Source organism: Eucalyptus grandis, chromosome 10 (assembly GCF_016545825.1).
Source record: "Eucalyptus grandis isolate ANBG69807.140 chromosome 10, ASM1654582v1, whole genome shotgun sequence".
Classification (NCBI taxonomy): domain Eukaryota; kingdom Viridiplantae; phylum Streptophyta; class Magnoliopsida; order Myrtales; family Myrtaceae; genus Eucalyptus; species Eucalyptus grandis.
This window is the reverse complement of record NC_052621.1, coordinates 34,472,113-34,489,341: the sequence shown is the minus strand read 5'-3', so window position 1 is coordinate 34,489,341 and position 17,229 is coordinate 34,472,113. Positions and strand designations below refer to the sequence as shown.

General features: G+C 41.0%; 3 protein-coding genes across 3 annotated transcripts; 2 read left to right on the top strand and 1 right to left on the bottom strand.

Moving 5' to 3' along the window:
• Positions 1-698: 698 nt before the first annotated feature.
• LOC104422996 (vacuolar protein sorting-associated protein 2 homolog 1) lies at positions 699-4,919 on the top strand. The gene is made up of 5 exons (XM_039303881.1): positions 699-906; positions 2,149-2,279; positions 3,553-3,657; positions 4,089-4,349; positions 4,478-4,919. The coding sequence occupies exons 1-5, from the start codon at positions 870-872 to the stop codon at positions 4,613-4,615; spliced, it is 672 nt and encodes a 223-aa protein (XP_039159815.1). The 5' UTR covers positions 699-869; the 3' UTR covers positions 4,616-4,919.
• Positions 4,920-7,936: 3,017 nt separating this feature from the next.
• On the top strand, positions 7,937-11,023 carry LOC104422995 (putative pentatricopeptide repeat-containing protein At5g37570). The gene is made up of 2 exons (XM_010035448.3): positions 7,937-9,118; positions 9,622-11,023. The coding sequence occupies exons 1-2, from the start codon at positions 8,089-8,091 to the stop codon at positions 10,257-10,259; spliced, it is 1,668 nt and encodes a 555-aa protein (XP_010033750.2). The 5' UTR covers positions 7,937-8,088; the 3' UTR covers positions 10,260-11,023.
• Positions 11,024-11,317: 294 nt separating this feature from the next.
• LOC104422994 (developmentally-regulated G-protein 2) lies at positions 11,318-17,073 on the bottom strand. The gene is made up of 12 exons (XM_010035446.3): positions 16,916-17,073; positions 16,569-16,660; positions 16,136-16,203; positions 15,785-15,861; positions 15,511-15,691; positions 15,322-15,378; positions 14,626-14,700; positions 13,309-13,428; positions 12,759-12,929; positions 12,144-12,257; positions 11,880-12,050; positions 11,318-11,755 (listed from the first exon to the last, which is right to left on the bottom strand). The coding sequence occupies exons 2-12, from the start codon at positions 16,636-16,638 to the stop codon at positions 11,660-11,662; spliced, it is 1,200 nt and encodes a 399-aa protein (XP_010033748.2). The 5' UTR covers positions 16,639-16,660; positions 16,916-17,073; the 3' UTR covers positions 11,318-11,659.
• Between the last annotated feature and the right edge of the window lie 156 nt (positions 17,074-17,229).

Sequence of the window (17,229 nt, the reverse complement as noted above, 5' to 3'; positions counted from 1 at the left end):
GTTCTCTTAATGGGTCTAATCTCAATCATGGGCCACGTGAGCTCATCGAGCCCAACTCAATCCTCTCGATCCGAGCCCGTTTGTTGTCGTTAGACGTCCGTCACAAATGAGAAAAAAAATCCAGTGGCCTCAAAGCTCCACGTCAGACATGGCGTGACGTGGCCCCCGTTTATCTAGTCAAATCCACTCATGAATTGACACGTGGCACACATTATAATTAAATAAGACAGCATGAAAACGTGAGCCTACAAGCCATACATGATGCAAAGGAGCTTCTCGAAAGAAGAATTCAAATGCTGGCCCAAGGAAACTCTCCCTTCACAGAAAAATATTTAATGGTATTAAAGCCTCACGTCAGTGTATGGCGTGGTCTGTATTTATCTAGCCAGATCCACTTATTATAGATTTATTTTTATTTTTCAAAAAGCTGCTGTGCATTTATGGCTTGCAAGGTAATATTTTCATATTATTTTATTTAATCATAGTACTTTAGCCGCTGAGGCGGCGCTTTGATGCCACCGAACACTTTCTCGTCACGAAATGGCCGTTATTAGGCCCATGATCAGTTCCCCAATTGGTCCCCCCGATTCTAATTTTCACGGGCCTCCGACAAAGCCTCACTACTGGCCCAATAATGATTTGGGCTTCAGATATTTGGGCCGTCGGCAGAAGCCCGGCTCGACCTTAGCTTTCTTCGTCAGCGACCCGTCGGCGAGAGGGACACTGCCAAGGCGCGTTCTTCTGCGGGAAATCGTCACCGCGAAGCGATCGACACCGCGCGGATCGAAGCATCGAAGCCGATCGATCGCGAGGAGAAGCTTCGTATCTGTGTAAACTGCGAACGATCTTTGCGATTTCCGGCGAGCACGATGAGTTTCCTCTTCGGCCAAAGGAAGACTCCTGCAGGTTGCGCAGTTTTTCTTTTTCTGCTCTTTTTTTGGCAGCTGTCGTCGTCGTCGTCGTCATGTTCATGGAAAACTGCGCTGCGAGTGTAGATTTTACGCGCTCGTTACTGATTGTGAGCTGAGTTTGAGCTGAACGCGATCGATTCTGTGTAGAAGTCACTGCGGGAGGCGGAATTTGTTGAGGTGTGGCTTTTTCTTGTGTCGAGCTCGGATGAGGGTTTGATGAGCAATCTGAAATCGGGCTGTGTTTTTGGCGGAATTATCGTTGAGTCCTGTCGGATTCTGAAATTTCGGCTTTGGTTGCTCTTTGATCATGTCTGGTGTGTCTGTAGTTGGCTTCGGGTTACATGCAAGAATCCGTTCTCGACGACTGATTGATTGTCGTAAATGCTGTGTTGTGAGCGAGTATTGCGTTGTTGAGATGCTTGGTTTTTTCTTTACGGATGGCTCTTGATGACGGATGAATTTGAAAATGCATGCTGTAAGATATGGGCAACGATGTAATCGATAGGAGCGAATCCTCTGTTCTTCTTTGTAACCATGCATACGTCTGCTGAGTTAAACAATCTGAAGTGGCCACTTGGTTTAGCTTTGACAGTATGAATCTGGTGATGTGGAAGTTGCTTAGTTGTCGTGGATCAGATCCATGTGAAGCCACAAGCTACTTCAACATTCACAAGCACATATTTTTGCATTTGAGGGTGTGTGGAATGCAAGAGAGTATGATAGGCTCTGGCATGGACTTTTATCTCGTGAATCTTAACATCCTTAATAAATATAGTCTCGTGGATTCTCTCACCAAAGATGCGAGTGGAAAGAATGGTTTCATCATCTTCCTGGTTGATCTATTGCGTTAATGTTGTGCAAAGGCAATGGTGGACTGAGAAATCAACGTTCGGAGCCAAGATAAACATTTAATCTGTATATGTCCATATATAGCATTTTTCTTGGAAAAGCTTATCCCATGTAATATGAAAAGACTTTGGACCTAGTAGTAGTCAACTTAGCTTTGAGCTAAATGGCATTATGGAGCCACTTGGCCTGAAATAGCAATTTGCACTATTTGTATAAAGCTACAGTTTTTGCTGCTGTATAAATTTGGCCATTGTGATTTATGTGAACTACCTGCTCTGCTCGGATTTCCATCTCTGCAGGCGTTAATCTCATACATCCAATTTGCAGGTGCTAAGATCACTCTTATTGCTCTTAAAATCTAAGAAAACATGTGTATGTTTCGGTGCAGAACTTCTGCGGGAAAATAAGCGGATGCTAGACAAGTCCATTAGAGAAATAGAAAGGGAAAGGCAAGGTCTTCAAACTCAAGAAAAGAAGTTGATCAGTGAGATAAAGAAAAATGCCAAACAAGGACAGATGGTATGAAGCTATTTTTCATTGCCTTTATGTAAGTTTTAGTTCTTCTTTGTGGTAATGATACCGCAATTACCTGAGCTCTTGTCCATTTTACAGTTGAATACTCATTTTTTTTTTTTTTTTTTTTTGGGGGGGTTCAAATAAGGGCCTCAACTTTAAAAATTACATAAGGATAATGCCAAATTGGACACTAACACCGTGAGATAGTCATCAACTGTCCATGTTAATGTCTGATTTGGTTTTTTGAAATGAGCGTGTCAACAAAGATATATTGGACGACCTAGATTGTCCAAGTAAGCATCCTCTATCTCTTCTCATCACCCAACACTTATATGGAGATGTCATAGTTTTTGCTTAGTAAGCGAGCCACGTGGAGTGAGTCCTGTAAACAAAATCACATGAAGAGGCAATTTATTTAAATGAGGCTTGACACTGAGCAAAACTTGAAAACACATGTTTGGGATACACTTAAGCAGAGGCAGAATTGGCTAGGTGAAGTTTAGGGGTTTGGCACGATATCAATTTGGTGTACAGCTGCAGGTTGCCTGTTTCCTATATGAATTATGCGAAGGAAATGGTAAGGTGGTCCTTAGCTGGTAGAGAACAGTGAGAAAAGCAGTTGCTATGATTTGATTTGATTGTAAGTGCTTTGGTTTTCTCTTGCTTTCTCCCTTTGGCACCCTTTTTTTGGAGTTTAAAAGATGGTGAACTTAGGCAGATAAAAGAACAATACAGATTCATGAGAAATGTTGAAGGTAACTCTTGGTCTGTGCTTAGGAAGCGACTTCATTTCTCAATCTTCCTCAGGTTGGATCTTCATTATTGACTTATATATTTTGATCAAACGAAGTAAGTGGACTTGAAGGATTGGTGCAACTGTAGATCTATGTGGTTGATCAAAGTATATTGGAACTTCTTACTCTTGACTGGAAGTGGCTAACACATTTGCAATTGATACTGCACTTATATGAAATAGTATTACTTCAAAGTGACTAAAAGTTATTCATTTTTCAAAGCTTTCTCTCCAGATGTCTGGTTATGTCCCTGTTTTCTTCTTCTAAGCAATCCTCTCATTACTGGGTAATTGTACTGTTTAATCTCAAATTCATCACATTCGAGAGGAGGCTTTGCCAGCTCAGATAACAATCTATCTTCTTAGTCATGGCTCTTTGGAAGTTGTTTATTTTTAGTGATTAGAAATGGTTTAATTGACTATGTAATACCCCCTTTGCTGATTCAAAATTAAGAATCAGCCAAACTATTGCTCTCCTTTCAGGGTGCTGTGAGGGTAATGGCAAAGGACCTGATCCGAACTCGACATCAGATTGAGAAATTTTACAAGCTGAAATCACAACTTCAGGGTGTGGCTTTAAGAATTCAGGTCTCTCTCTCTCTCTCTCATTCTCATGTGTGTGCGCAAATGAAATTTCGTAATGAGAATTATATGGAGTAAAAGTTAAATTTTTTACATGCATGTGACTGGACTGCTCCACAAAGGTCGGCACAGCTGCACAGTATATGATTGCAGAACTTATTATGCCGTCTAGCTTATTTATACATATCATTTGAAAGCAGATATAGCTTTGGCTCAAACTTCTGCAATGGTTTATGTGGGAAAAAAATGATGTGGCAATCATATACCTTCATATGGAAAACATCCATACTTCATAACAACTGTGAAGAAATGAGAATAAAAACTAATTATACTGTCAGCAAGTTTGTAAACTGCTCAGTTCTCTTCTGCCCTTTTTGGTATGCATACGCGTTCATACACCTTCGGGATGTTCTAAATTTTTCAATATATCCTTTCAGACCCTGAAATCAACTCAAGCAATGGGTGAGGCCATGAAAGGTGTAACCAAGGCAATGGGGCAGATGAACAGACAGATGAACTTGCCATCGTTGCAGAGGATAATGCAGGAATTTGAGAGGCAGAATGAAAAGATGGAGTTGGTGAGCGAGGTCATGGGAGATGCTATAGATGATGCCATGGAAGGCGATGAAGAAGAGGCGGAGACAGAAGAGCTAGTTAATCAGGTGCTTGATGAGATTGGTATTGATATGAACTCAGAGGTAATCCAATACCCTGTTTCTCTTCTCCGCCCCAGCTTAACGTGATTAAGAAAATTACTTACCAATGACTATTATCATCCAACACAGCTCCCAGGGAATCTAATTTTTCTCTTCCCTTTAAATTGCAGCTTCTAAATGCACCCTCAGGCACTGTTGCTGCTCCGGCTGCAACAAACAAGGTCGCACAAGCTGAATCTACAGCGACTGGTGACGGCGGAATTGATGATGACTTACAGGCGAGGTTGGATAATCTACGAAAGATGTAAATAATGGTCGAAAGGTGAAGATAAACCAACATTCGGAAGTATGCTTGAATAATGAGATGAATTTGTTCTTCCCGTGCCGCTTCTTTGTAGATATATGGGTACAAGATGTTTGCCAATATTAAGATTGTAACATGGGCTGGGAGTGTGATGTACCCGTTCAATCATAGGCAGAAATGCTACATCCTTGTGCTAGTCTGAGGCGTTATCGCGCATGTCAGGAGAAATTTATGGAGGTCTAGGAAGACCCTGATTTTTGGGGAAGAAGGTTACAAAAAGAGCCTTCTTTTAGTTTTTTTTTGGCAAACTATCCGAGAAAACAAGCTCAAAACTCAGTTATAGATATGCAGAAGATCAACCATGAATTGAATTTTAGAGGAAATGAGAGGGTTATAATATATTTTACGTGCTTTATTGGGTTCTCATTCTCAAATCTCTTCCTGCATTTAAACTACTAGATGAGCACTGATTTGGGTAGACGGGGATGTCGTGTTTCGAGAGTACCAAACGAGCTAAATAATTGATTGACGAAGGCATATCTAAATCGAATTTGTAATCTAATTTTTTCTGTTTCTAGTTGTATTAAATATGTCAAATTCAACCTAAAAAAAAACACTTGGCAGGTGGTACTCTCTTCTTTTTATTAAGTTGGGTTTCTATTCGACTTAAAAAAAAGTTGGGTTTATGAACAAAAAGAAATTTTTTTTTTTTTTTAAAGGATTTTGTCATTTTTAGTCACCGTCTTTATCGTGTGTTACAATGTACTGAGCGCACCCGATGTGCCTCGTCGTTTTTTTTTAAGTTTTAATTAGTGATGAACTTTTGATATTAGTGAGACTGCGCGTACAAATTGAGCTCAAATAGCTCAGGCTCGGCTCAAAATTAAACGAGTAATCTCAAAAAAAAAAAAAAAAAATCATAAATGAGATCCAGCAAAGCTATTTGCAAGTCGCTTGACATATTTTATAATTTTTTTAAATATTTGTAAGAGTGCAATGTACCGATCTCAAGGAAGAAAATTGTTCTCCACTATGGGAGAAAAAAATGTTCTCTATATTCCATGCCATATCTATCATATCAATATGGAAGAAAATTGTTTTCCATTATTATCTGTCAGCATGTACCTAGAATATAGCATTACCTTCCAAAGCATGATTATATAAGAAATACAAAATAAGAATGCTACTCATGTAATAATTAATAAATTTACGCAAATATTATTGACTTCCATGAATATTGTGTGGATCTTTCTAAATACAATATGTTTCTCTAACGCCTCTTACAAGACCCATAAAATAAGGGAGCTCGTTCAAAGCAAAATGACAAGTTCAGAAGAAAGTCTGCAGTTGGAGTTTAGTTGGAGCATCCTTACTCTTTATGATCTTCAATCCACCATGACATATTTTGGATTTCATGCCTGATCCTCTCCATCCCAAGCACTCCTGTCAGTGACGGTCGTATCTTTACACATGGTCCACGGTCGTATCAGGTAGGGGCAACTTCCCTGCTGAGGGTAATTTTCACGACAACCTCGACCGCCTTTACGACCAAGGACCCATCTTCGGTTTCTAAAACACAACGGAAAGTGAAGATCCTGACGAAATTTATGGCCTCTTCTTCTGTAGGTAAAACACATGCAGAAGGTGTCGGGGCTTGTCGGGGCTTGTCCTCTAGGTTCCCCATAAAACCGATATAGTACAGTTCGTACCGTACATTACAACTCGGCTGAAAATTCTCGCATCTCCCCTTCCATAACTAAGAATGGTAGATAATTGTACAATAGCAGAAAGCAAGCAACTCTTACAAGCTAACTTTGATAAGCCGGGGGTGCACTGTGCAGGCTCAGCAAGCTCATGCAGGGTCACTGAACTTGAGACTGCCAAGTCCGTCACATTCATCGCCAAGTCCCTCATATTCCCGAAAGTTTCCGCCACAATCAAGTCGCTAGCGACGGTCCAGTTGACCACAATACGGTCAAACATCGAACCATATGATTGCCTCTGTGAGATGATTCCAAAGATTATAAATGATAGAATTAAAAGGTATTACTCAAAAATTGAAATTTCGGGTATATTTCACATGCTTTACCTGCAGAGGAAGAGTCCATCGTGTTGTAGAATTCTTCAGCTGAATTGTAATGTACGGTATGAATCATATCGTTTTTATGGGGAACCTAGAGCACAGGCCCCAACACCTTCGGCGTGTAATTCACCTGCAGAGGAAGAGACCATGAACTGTCCGGATCTTCACTTTCCGTCGTGTTGTAGAATCAGGAGATGGGTCCTTGGTCGTAAAGACGCCGGCAGAGGAAGCGGCCGAGGTTGTTGTGAAAGTTGCCATCAGCAGAGTAGTTGTCCCTACCTAAGCATCATGTTGTGCACTGACAGGTATGCCTGGGATCAAGAGGATCAGGCATGAAATCCAGAAAGATAATGAAGCAACTTCAAGTAGAAAGAGCAACAAGGATGCTCCATTGCGTCGTTTGCTTTGAATGAGTGCAGCGCCCTTGTTCTATGGGGTCTGGTAAGATATGTTAGAGAAATAAATTTTATTTGGAAAGATCCAAGCAATATTCATGGAAGCCATCAATATTTGCAAAGATTCATCGGGAATACTACATGGGTAGCATTCCTTTTTTGTACTTCCTTATATAAGTACGCATTGGAAGATACTATCATATTCTCGATAATATACGGTAATAAATGATAGTGGAAAACAATTTTCTTCCATATTGAGGCCGGTCCGTTGTGCTCTTACAAATATTAAAAGAACTACAATATTTGTCTTAAATGCACATCACTCTTGACTGACAAATTTATTTTGGTGAAACCGACCATTTAAATAAGTCTATTTTTGCAAACCATTCAGGTACCCTTAAACAAAACTCCACATCCAAAATGCCAAATTACCCATCCTTGCAAACTCATCTTAATATGTTGCTTAGAATTTGGGTGGCCGGTTTTTAATTAGATTTTATGTGATTTGGGTAGGTGTGAGAAATTAGGATTTGGTTGGTTTTTTTTTTTTTTTTTTTTTTTTCAAAGGAAATGTCGCTTTCATGAGAAAAGATATAATGATAATTGATGTGAAGGTGTAAAGTAGTCTCCAAAGGTAATATATTTAAATATATTTTCAATTTTTTTTCAAAAGTAGAGTTATATAAGTGGTAATTCCTAAACAGTAATGAATGTTTTGGTATCTAATTTGTGATTAATAATAGGATAAATTAGGCCCAAAAATCTAATCTGGGAGAGAAAAATAGTACAAAACTCTTAAATTGACTGTGTATCAAGCTTCATCTACTCCAATTTTTTTTTTGTTTTTTTCCCCATTGAGATCGCCCAAATTTTTGCTCCCCTTTTTCATTAACCTTTTCGACGTTAATTCAAGCATTAAGGAAGTAGTTCCAACGTAAGCGAACCGAAAGAAGCTATCATCTTCTTGACCTTATCCCTCCGCCGGTTTGCCATGCATGCATGAGTCGTCATCACCAAGACCGACCGGCCATTGCTCTGCTCAAACATTGCCTCCGAATCAGCAAGACCGTCGACCAACTGAAGCAATCTCACGCCCTCATTCTCAAAACCCTGCCCGAACCGAACCCAGATAGTCGCGAGGACGAACGTCTGCTGCCCTTCTTGCTCGTCAAGCTCCTCCGGGTCCCCGGCGACAACCTCCGTTATGCACGCTACCTGTTCGACGAAATGCCCCACGGCAGGACCCAGTTCCTCTGGGCTTCTCTCGTCCGTGCCCACGTCGCCGGTGGCCAGTTCACCCGGTGCATCTCTTTGTACGCCCGGATGCACCGCGCGGGCGTCTCGCCGTCGGCGTTTGTCTTCTCGTCGGTGCTCAACGCGTGTGCTCGTGCGCCGGCCCTCTCCAAGGGCAAGCAGGTCCACGCGAGAGTGCTGAATCTTGGTTTCTTGGGGAACAAGATTGTGGAAACTGCTCTTCTGGACATGTATGCCAAGTCTGGGGCCGTATCTGATGCGAGGAGTATCTTTGATGACATGGGTGGGAAAGATGTTGTGACATGGACTGCAATGATACGTGGGTATTCTAAGTTGCGCATGATGGAGGATGCCCGGCAGTTGTTTGACGCGTTGGAGACCCGAAACGACATGAGTTGGACGACCATGGTCGCAGGGTATGCAAATTGTGGTGACATGAACGCAGCTAGGGAGTTGTACGATAAGATGCCGGGCAAGAACTGTGTTACTTGGGTTGCTATGATTGCAGGGTATGGGAAGATTGGGGATGTGACTAAAGCGAAGAGAGTATTTGATGAGGCACAAGTGAAGGATGCAGCATGTTGGGCAGCGATGTTAAGTTGTTATGCACAGAATGGCTATGCAATGGAAGCTTTGGAGATGTATAGGGAGATGAGGAAATTGCGAGTAAAAATCAATGATGTGGCCGTCGTAGGGGCTATTTCTGCTTGTACACAACTTGCAGACATAAAAATGGCAAATGAACTGGCTGTGCATGTGGAGGAAACATGCTGTAGTGAGTTACTTTTATGCCTTGACCATCATTTTGATTTTCTGGTTTTGCTGTCATATCTCATAGCATTGGTTGAAAAATATCTGTCAAGTAGTTTCCATGTTTCAAGTGAGGAAATTCTCGATGCAGTTTGTAAACCTTGAGGACATGACAACTATGCTAATAAGTTAGTTTGGTAAATGGGTTTCTCATAACAGGAATAGGAACAGCAAGAAAATGAAATTTAGGGTATCATCTTTTGTTAGAACTTTATGTGTGCCATTTTTTGGCTGCAACTGAATGCTACATCTGTTCTGGCAATGTTATAGACAGAAGCTATCTGGCTACCTGATATTGCAGCTGCCTTTGTTAATCTCTGACATGAAAGGATCAGTCAAATATACTTATGAAGGTTGTGAGGTTACGATCTTGCAGTGTGCAACTATATAGATGCCAGAGCCTATATTGACGTTGCTTTACTGTTTTGATGATCCGTGTCAATTCATTTGCATGATTTGTGATTTCAGGGAGGACGAACTTTCTATCTGGTGCATTGATCAACATGCATTCAAGATGTGGGAATATTGATCAAGCACAGACCGAATTTAGAAGAATGAAGAACAAGGATGTGATATCCTACAGCTCAATGATTAGAGCCCTCAGCGACCATGGGAAGGGTCTTGAAGCTCTAGAGCTGTTCCAGGAGATGCTAAAAGATGGTATTAAACCAAACCATATAACTTTCGTTTCTGTACTTAGTGCATGTAGCCATGCTGGATTGGTGGAAGAAGGATTGATGCATTTCAGTCTGATGACAAAGACTTTTGGTATTGAGCCATTGATCGAGCACTACTCAACCATAATTGACCTCCTGGGAAGGGCTGGCCAGCTTGAGAAGGCATATGATATTGTGATACACTCTCAGGGCGTCTGTGACGCCGGTGTCTGGGGTGCTCTACTAGGAGCTTGCAGGGTCCATGGCAATGTGGAGTTGGGAGAGATGGTAGCGAAAAAGCTATTTGCAATCGAGCCTGAGAATACTGGAAATTATATGCTTTTGGCAGATATTTATGCATCTGTAAATAGATGGGAGGAGGCAGAGAAAGTGAAAGGGCTGGTGAGCGAAAGAGGATTGAGAAAATTACCTGGAAGTAGCTGCATATGAATGTGGATATATTGGCTTGACAACATATTCTAGGAAATCTGGTCGGAGAGCTATGCTTTTCTTCCCTTTGTTGTTATGGGAGGTTAAGAAGAGAGTATTTTTGGGTGATTATTATTTGATGACTGCTTCCTCGATGGCATGGGTGATTAGTTTTGTCATCACTACGCAATAGTGGGAACAGCCCCTGGATATCCTTGCTGGAGCCGGTCGATATGGAAGAATTGAAAAGTCATGATTTGTTGGATGCCAATGCATTGGTTGAAGTCTCACTAGGACGATGAGCAACAAGAATGCTCTGACGTACTCATGATCTGAAGCTATAACCTTGAATGATCAGTGTGATCTCCACACTTGAAAGGTCATGGGTTTCATAAGCAAGATGCAGAAAGCTCCAGCTTCCAATCCTTTCGATGCGGCATGCATGGTGCGGGACATACTTCCTACAAGGTGGAAGAGTGTCTGAGGATGGTGTACTGCAGAGAATGTAACAATCTCTGCATCCCCTGCTTGATTGCCTTTGCCAATACTTCCTCCAATTGGGACTCCTAGGCGGAGCCTCTACAATTTCACGCCGCGTTTGCATGATCGCACCGGAACAGAGAACCCAGTCGTGTAGAGGACGATAAGCTTAGGCGTAAAGACACTAGCTGCCCTTTGATCACGAGTTTACTCTCTGAAGAAACAAGACGATGAAAATTCGTTCCATTAAACGCATTTGCTTTTGCACTTGATTCTTTGCCACTTGGGGAAAATGGCAGCGATAATACGGTGAACCACATGTCTTTGTTTTCCTGGAAAGTGGTGACATTTTTCAGAATAAACACATAGTCCAGTGCTTATACATAACATATCACGGTTAAGATCAAATTAAAGAAATATGAGATTTTGCGCTGTGAAAGACAGACAGAGATGGAGAGAACGTAACGAGTAAACTAATCCTTATGGTTTAGGCTTTATATTGTAAACTTTGTCGCTGAATTGCATTATCTCCTTGTGATGCTTCATTAGACTCAGACTACCACGTGTTTCTTTAATGATAACCATTTTACGAAGTAAAATTAACAACACTAAACAACGAGGCTTATGTCTTCAAAGATCATCTTAATCTTGTCCCCATCACAGTAATGTACAAGAACCCTGGACCATTTCACTAATTATAGTAGAGCTCTGAGGATTTCACCCCCCGACCATAGGTCAGAGAGTTTGTGCTTCCCAGAAATTCAATCAACTCTAGAGATTACGTCTTTCATCGACAAATGATGCACCAATGGGGTTTCTCCCTAATATAAGGGAAACCATCAAGCACTTCAATTTGCTACAGTAGTTCCATATGTCGTCAAAATTTTACGGTGGCCAACGATTCTTGCCACAATGTCCTGTTGGATCCCTGGCTTTGCAAATTACGTCTTCAAAGGAGCTTTCTTCTCTCTATCAGATATTCGAGCAGGAGCATTTGAGTGCGACTTGAATCTTCCCCTTCCTCCCTCATCCTTGTCCTGTTCAACACAGATGGCATTTAGCTCAAGTTTGTGCTCCTCCATGGACATGGAATCAAGTGGCAGGGCTGCAAGAAGGCAAAAAGGAGGAGGACAGTAGAGAAAGTAGGGACTTCTTCCTGACCTTTTTCTTGACAACCTGAACAACATCCTCATCTTGGAGAACGTGACAAAGACCACAGTGCTGTGGATAGTGTCTTGCACTAGTACCCCATACCAGAACATACTTCACATCCTTCACCAAACTCCTGTGAATGTGGTTGCAGAAGTCCTCAACCGAACAGCCGCCTCTATCCTAAATCCACGGAAACGAAAGAAAGAATGGGAATTAAAGAAAACTCACGCCAAACTATCGTCAATGGATCGTATATTGGCAGGATATGCATACTGTGGAAAGAACAAAGGGATCAGTAAAATCTGGCTGTTGGCCTTGTGGCTTTGAGTAAATTCTGACGAGCCCCATATCTTCCCAAATCTTTGAAAGTAGTCGGTCAAAGTTAAGCTGCTTGAGCAATCATTAAAGCAGAAGCAATTAATTTTCCAAAAAGAAAATGTCAGATCCGATGAGCTATTGCAAACAGATTTAACAGTTCGAACACTGTTAGAATAACGTATATTATCATTTGCCTCAAACTGCAAAATCAGATGCTCAGAAGATCCTACAGTCAGTCAGCAGTCAGCATGTGGATTAACAACATGCTGAACTCCCATTGCGCTCATAACAAAGACTTGTTCAAGGAACACATCCTATAAAGCGATTTCTTGGGGGCAACAATAAGAATTCATTAGCGATGTAAAAACTTCATATCTCAAAACAATTTGAACAAGAACAAGATCATTAACTCAAAGTCAAGAAAATAGAGGATGCATCAGAGACGCATGGAAAGATTGCCATGAAATTTATAAGAGGGCATCAGCAGCTATATGTGCCCCCACAAACACACTCCAAAAGCAAGATATAACTCTGCCAACCCAAACTGTAAGAAATCACAATGGAACTTGCCTTCAGATTGCAGCTAATAACAATGGAATTTGGCTGCCGGGCCAACCTGTCCACATCATCAATACCAATCACATCTATTTTGTTGTAAACATATATGCACTTCATGTATTTTCGGTTTCCTTCAATGACATCTATGAGATCATCCGCAGTAGCATCCTCACGAAAGAGCACCTGGAACCAGTTCCGTTAACGTCATAATAAGGTTCTTTTGGATTTCAGAACAAATATCAGAACATCAAATGTTTACGATGCAAAATCCTCAAAGCAACTGGAAATTCGTATGGATTGAGCTGAGTTCAAGGAAATCATCAACCCAAATAGTTTTCCACGATCAAGAATTCAACTTTAATCAATGAATCAATGACCATCAATCAGCAACCAACTTTTGTGACTTTCGCAATTTCAAATGTATATTCTCATTAACACCCCCCCCCAAAAAAAAAAAAAAAAAAAAAGATGTTCCCAACTTTGACTGCATTTCATATTATAAGGTCACGTCATTTCTTTGAATAACAAAAATCAACAAGAATAGGGAGGATAGGACAGGTACCTCCGCATTATGAATTTTGTATTCATGTAGAATTTGATAACAGAGCTTCTCATCCACATGCGTTAGAGGCAGAGTGCTGTTGAATGAAATGCCACCAGTTTTTTTCTTCTTAAAATATATCTGCCAATGATGTAAAATTTTGATACAAACAAATCCAAGAATCGCATGATGTATTTCATAGGGGGAAAAAAACCTTTCACTAACTATTTGAGGGCTGTTAATCAAGTATTTAAATGCCTTTACAAAAGCATAGATCATCTTGCTCATTAAAGAACAGAAAAGGTGGGCAAGAATCACAAAGTATCATTAGCGCAGACCTTTAGCATGAATTTACTGCTGCAATATATCAAATCACCCCCATCCTCTCCTAGGAGACAATAAACGCAATTCTTGGGTTGATAATACACACATCCTCAAAGAACCATCCTCAACTTGTTCTTGTTAGTTAACTCAAGGAGGAAGCTCCAAGCTTCACCAGCTAAGTATCATTTGATATAAATGAAAGCAAAAAAGTGTATCAATCTAATCTATAACCAAGAACAATCTTCAACTAACCAATACATTCTTTTCATCCAAATGGATGTGTGAAGAACTTTGAACCCTATATCAAAGCCTCATTAGTATTTATTTCTAGCATGTATATCATCTTGAGAATGAAAGATCTACAACTGCTCCCTCTTTTCCATAGTAACGATGTTTCAACTTGCCAATGGCTCCCGTCATCCTTGAGCTTCAAAGATCAACTCCTGGGGCCCTCCCCTACCTCACCTGTCATATGGGAACTGGAACATCGGCCTACTCTGGGTGGCTTTATCAGACCCACAGCCTTCTGGAATATGCTCTTACTAATGTCCTCATCCAGGGACTGATTTTCTTGGGTACTTCAGAAAGCCAAATATTGAACCTAGTTATCTTGTCAACACATCAAAACAACTTTCTTTTTCTACACTCAAACTATCAAAAGAGTTCCCTAACTATTAGATTTTTTCTTCTTTGCTCAAGTTTATGACCTCACCAGAATGTCCAAGCTAATCGCGATTGGTGTCAAGTCTGCTTTTTTACTGTTCACACCTGGTTGGCATATGCAGAAGTGTTGATTTCTGAGTGTGGGTGCTCTTCTTAGTTCTTGTTGACTCAAATCACTAAAAAGGTGCAAAATGTGTTGTTAGCTTGACAAAAGACATTTTGAGCAGGACGCTAGTCTATCCCAGGCAACCAGAAAATCAGTACATTGAGAAGAGACTTAAATCTATCTTGGAAGAAAAAGCGTAAATGGGCAAGGGGGAAAAAAGAAAAGGATGCTTCGATGAAACTCACTTGAGGTGGCCTCTTGTTCAAACGCAAACCCACAGCTTCCAGCTCCCTCGTCAGTATTTGCCGATGGCCTTCACTCTGCCAAAGTTTTAAGAAAATATCAAACAAGTGCAACGAGACTTTAGTAAACAAAGATCAAGGCAGGCTGCAAGCCAAAATTGTGAAGTGTGAATTGCAAATCACAGTCCAACCGACTGAAATTACTTGCAAAGTAAGACAACAAGCACAAGGTACAGCAGAGAACAAATTCTGACACCTTGATGCTAGTCCACCATGCCAAAAGGGGTAGTGAATATAGTCGATATATAATACACAAAAACAGGAATTCATCCAATAAGATCAGGAAAAAAAATTTCATGCAGAACAGTTGCAATTAATGCTTTACTGCTATAATCACCATCCAAGGATGCTCTTACCAGCATATGCAGTTTAGCTGATTGGAAGATCTGCTAGATGTTACATAATGAGCATCTGCTAGATGTCCCCAAGTAACGTTGCTTGTTAGCCATCTGAATTCATCCTTTATTCAGTCTTGGTCTATGGGAGTTAATATTTTAAAACCTCCACTTGAGATTATGTTTTTAAGATCCAGCTCTTTGCTTAGATTGTTCCATGCAGTTATTGACACAGTGCTGGGATTTTTACTCAAATAGCAAAAAATAAAATTGCTGCTGCCTTTCTCCTATACATATCACTTACTTTGGAGGCATCAAGAACCATCAATACGATGTCGGAAGACTTTGCAACAGCAATAACCTGAGAGATTTCCATTAACATTCAGCTGAGCCCACAAATATGGAAATTATAACCATGTAGCAAAAGGGAGATCTATTCTAGCTTAGCAGATAAAAATTGAATGAAGAGCATGCTATCCTTCATGAAAGTTACCTGCCGACCACGTCCCTTGCCTTCGGAAGCACCTTCTATAATTCCAGGAAGGTCCAACAACTGAATTTTTGCATCGTTGTAATGTACAATCCCAGGAATGCAAGTAAGTGTTGTGAACTCATAAGATGCAGCTTCTGAATGCGTGCCGGTTAACAAAGTCAAAAGTGTCGACTTCCCCACACTACATACAAAACATCAGCAGAATTTTAGAAGGTTTGCTTGCTAAGACATGCAGGAGATAAGAAGATCATATCTAATATTGATAATAGAAAACCTTGGAAATCCTATTAGGGCCACACGCCCATGACCATATTTTGTAACTTCAAAACCCTCTCCAGCTCCACTAGAACCCTGATAAAACATTTTGAAAGACAACCAGTAAATGACCTGACTCTAACCAGCTACAGAACAAAGTAAATCTAGCAGAAGAGAAGGAAATCGACGAAAACAAATGACTTTGGAAAGTAAAGTTAATTGTAAAAGTAATTTCACTTTTACTACGACTTCTATATCAAACTCATAAACCTTGGGTTCTACTAATCTTCTCTACATGGAAGTCTGGCCTAAATAATTCTTAATGATCCCGGATACATGTAAGCGAAAGTGAAGAGAGAAATCATCATACTTTTGGAGGCTCCAGCAACTGCGTTCTTAGCTTTGCTATCTTTGCCTTGAGCTGACCAAGATGATACTCTACACATTAAAATCGCAAAATTAAATCATAAATTCCATAATGTATTCCACAAAAAAGGACCCAAAAAAAATAAAATGAAAAGGACAACAAACAATAAATAGGACTAACAATGCAATAACCCGCAGATGTCGGTGTGCATGCGGACAATAATGCAAACCGATGCAAACCGATAACACGGATTTTTCGAACAAAGTTGACAGAAAAGAAAACAAGATGCATCAAGTTTGATTAGACAGAGCATGGACAGAATTCCTTTCTTCTTAAGTTGGAATTCTTAAGTTTTAAATTCTACATGATCCGAAATTCATGCGTATCCACAAGGTTCAGCACATACGCAATAGAGCAGAAAATACAAAGCACGAACCTGTGGCCTTGTTCTTCTGCGTCCGAGCCATCTCGGCTTCGATCTCTTTGATCTTCTCGATGATCCCCATCGCTGCTCAAAAAGCTCACAATCTGCGGAATCAAAGAGAAACACGTGCTCGGGAATCGGAACATCGCTAAAAAAAAAACAACAGAGCAACGATCACGGCTCGCGACGCCGTGATCATTCGCCAGAAGGACATTCGGTATAAACTAAGGAGCGATCGGAGGAGGAGATGGCAAAAAAAAAAAGTGAAAAACAAGCGACCATCGCGCATGCACCATGGAGCGAGGCGAAGGTCGTACGATCATCGGTAAAACTCAATCGCCTGAGAAGATTCAGCGTACCTCGAGTTCCTTTACAGCCTCGGATTTCGCTCGCGAGCAGGTGGAGTCGGCTCGACAAGCTCGGCGAAATTCAGTCGCGAGGCGTCGGCGATGGAGTGAAACTTCGTGAAGCAGAGATGGCGTCTAGAGAGAGAGAGAGAAACATGCGAGAGAGAGAGAGAGAGAGAGAGAGAATTGCGAGGGAAGGAGGAGGAGAACGACAACAGACGAGCGAGCATTACGGGCGTGGGCGGGCTCAGGCCTTCCTTGGCGGGCACGCGTTATGTTGCTAGTTCGGGCCCATTTGGGCCCGTTGTTCAGGCCCGCCTCTTCAA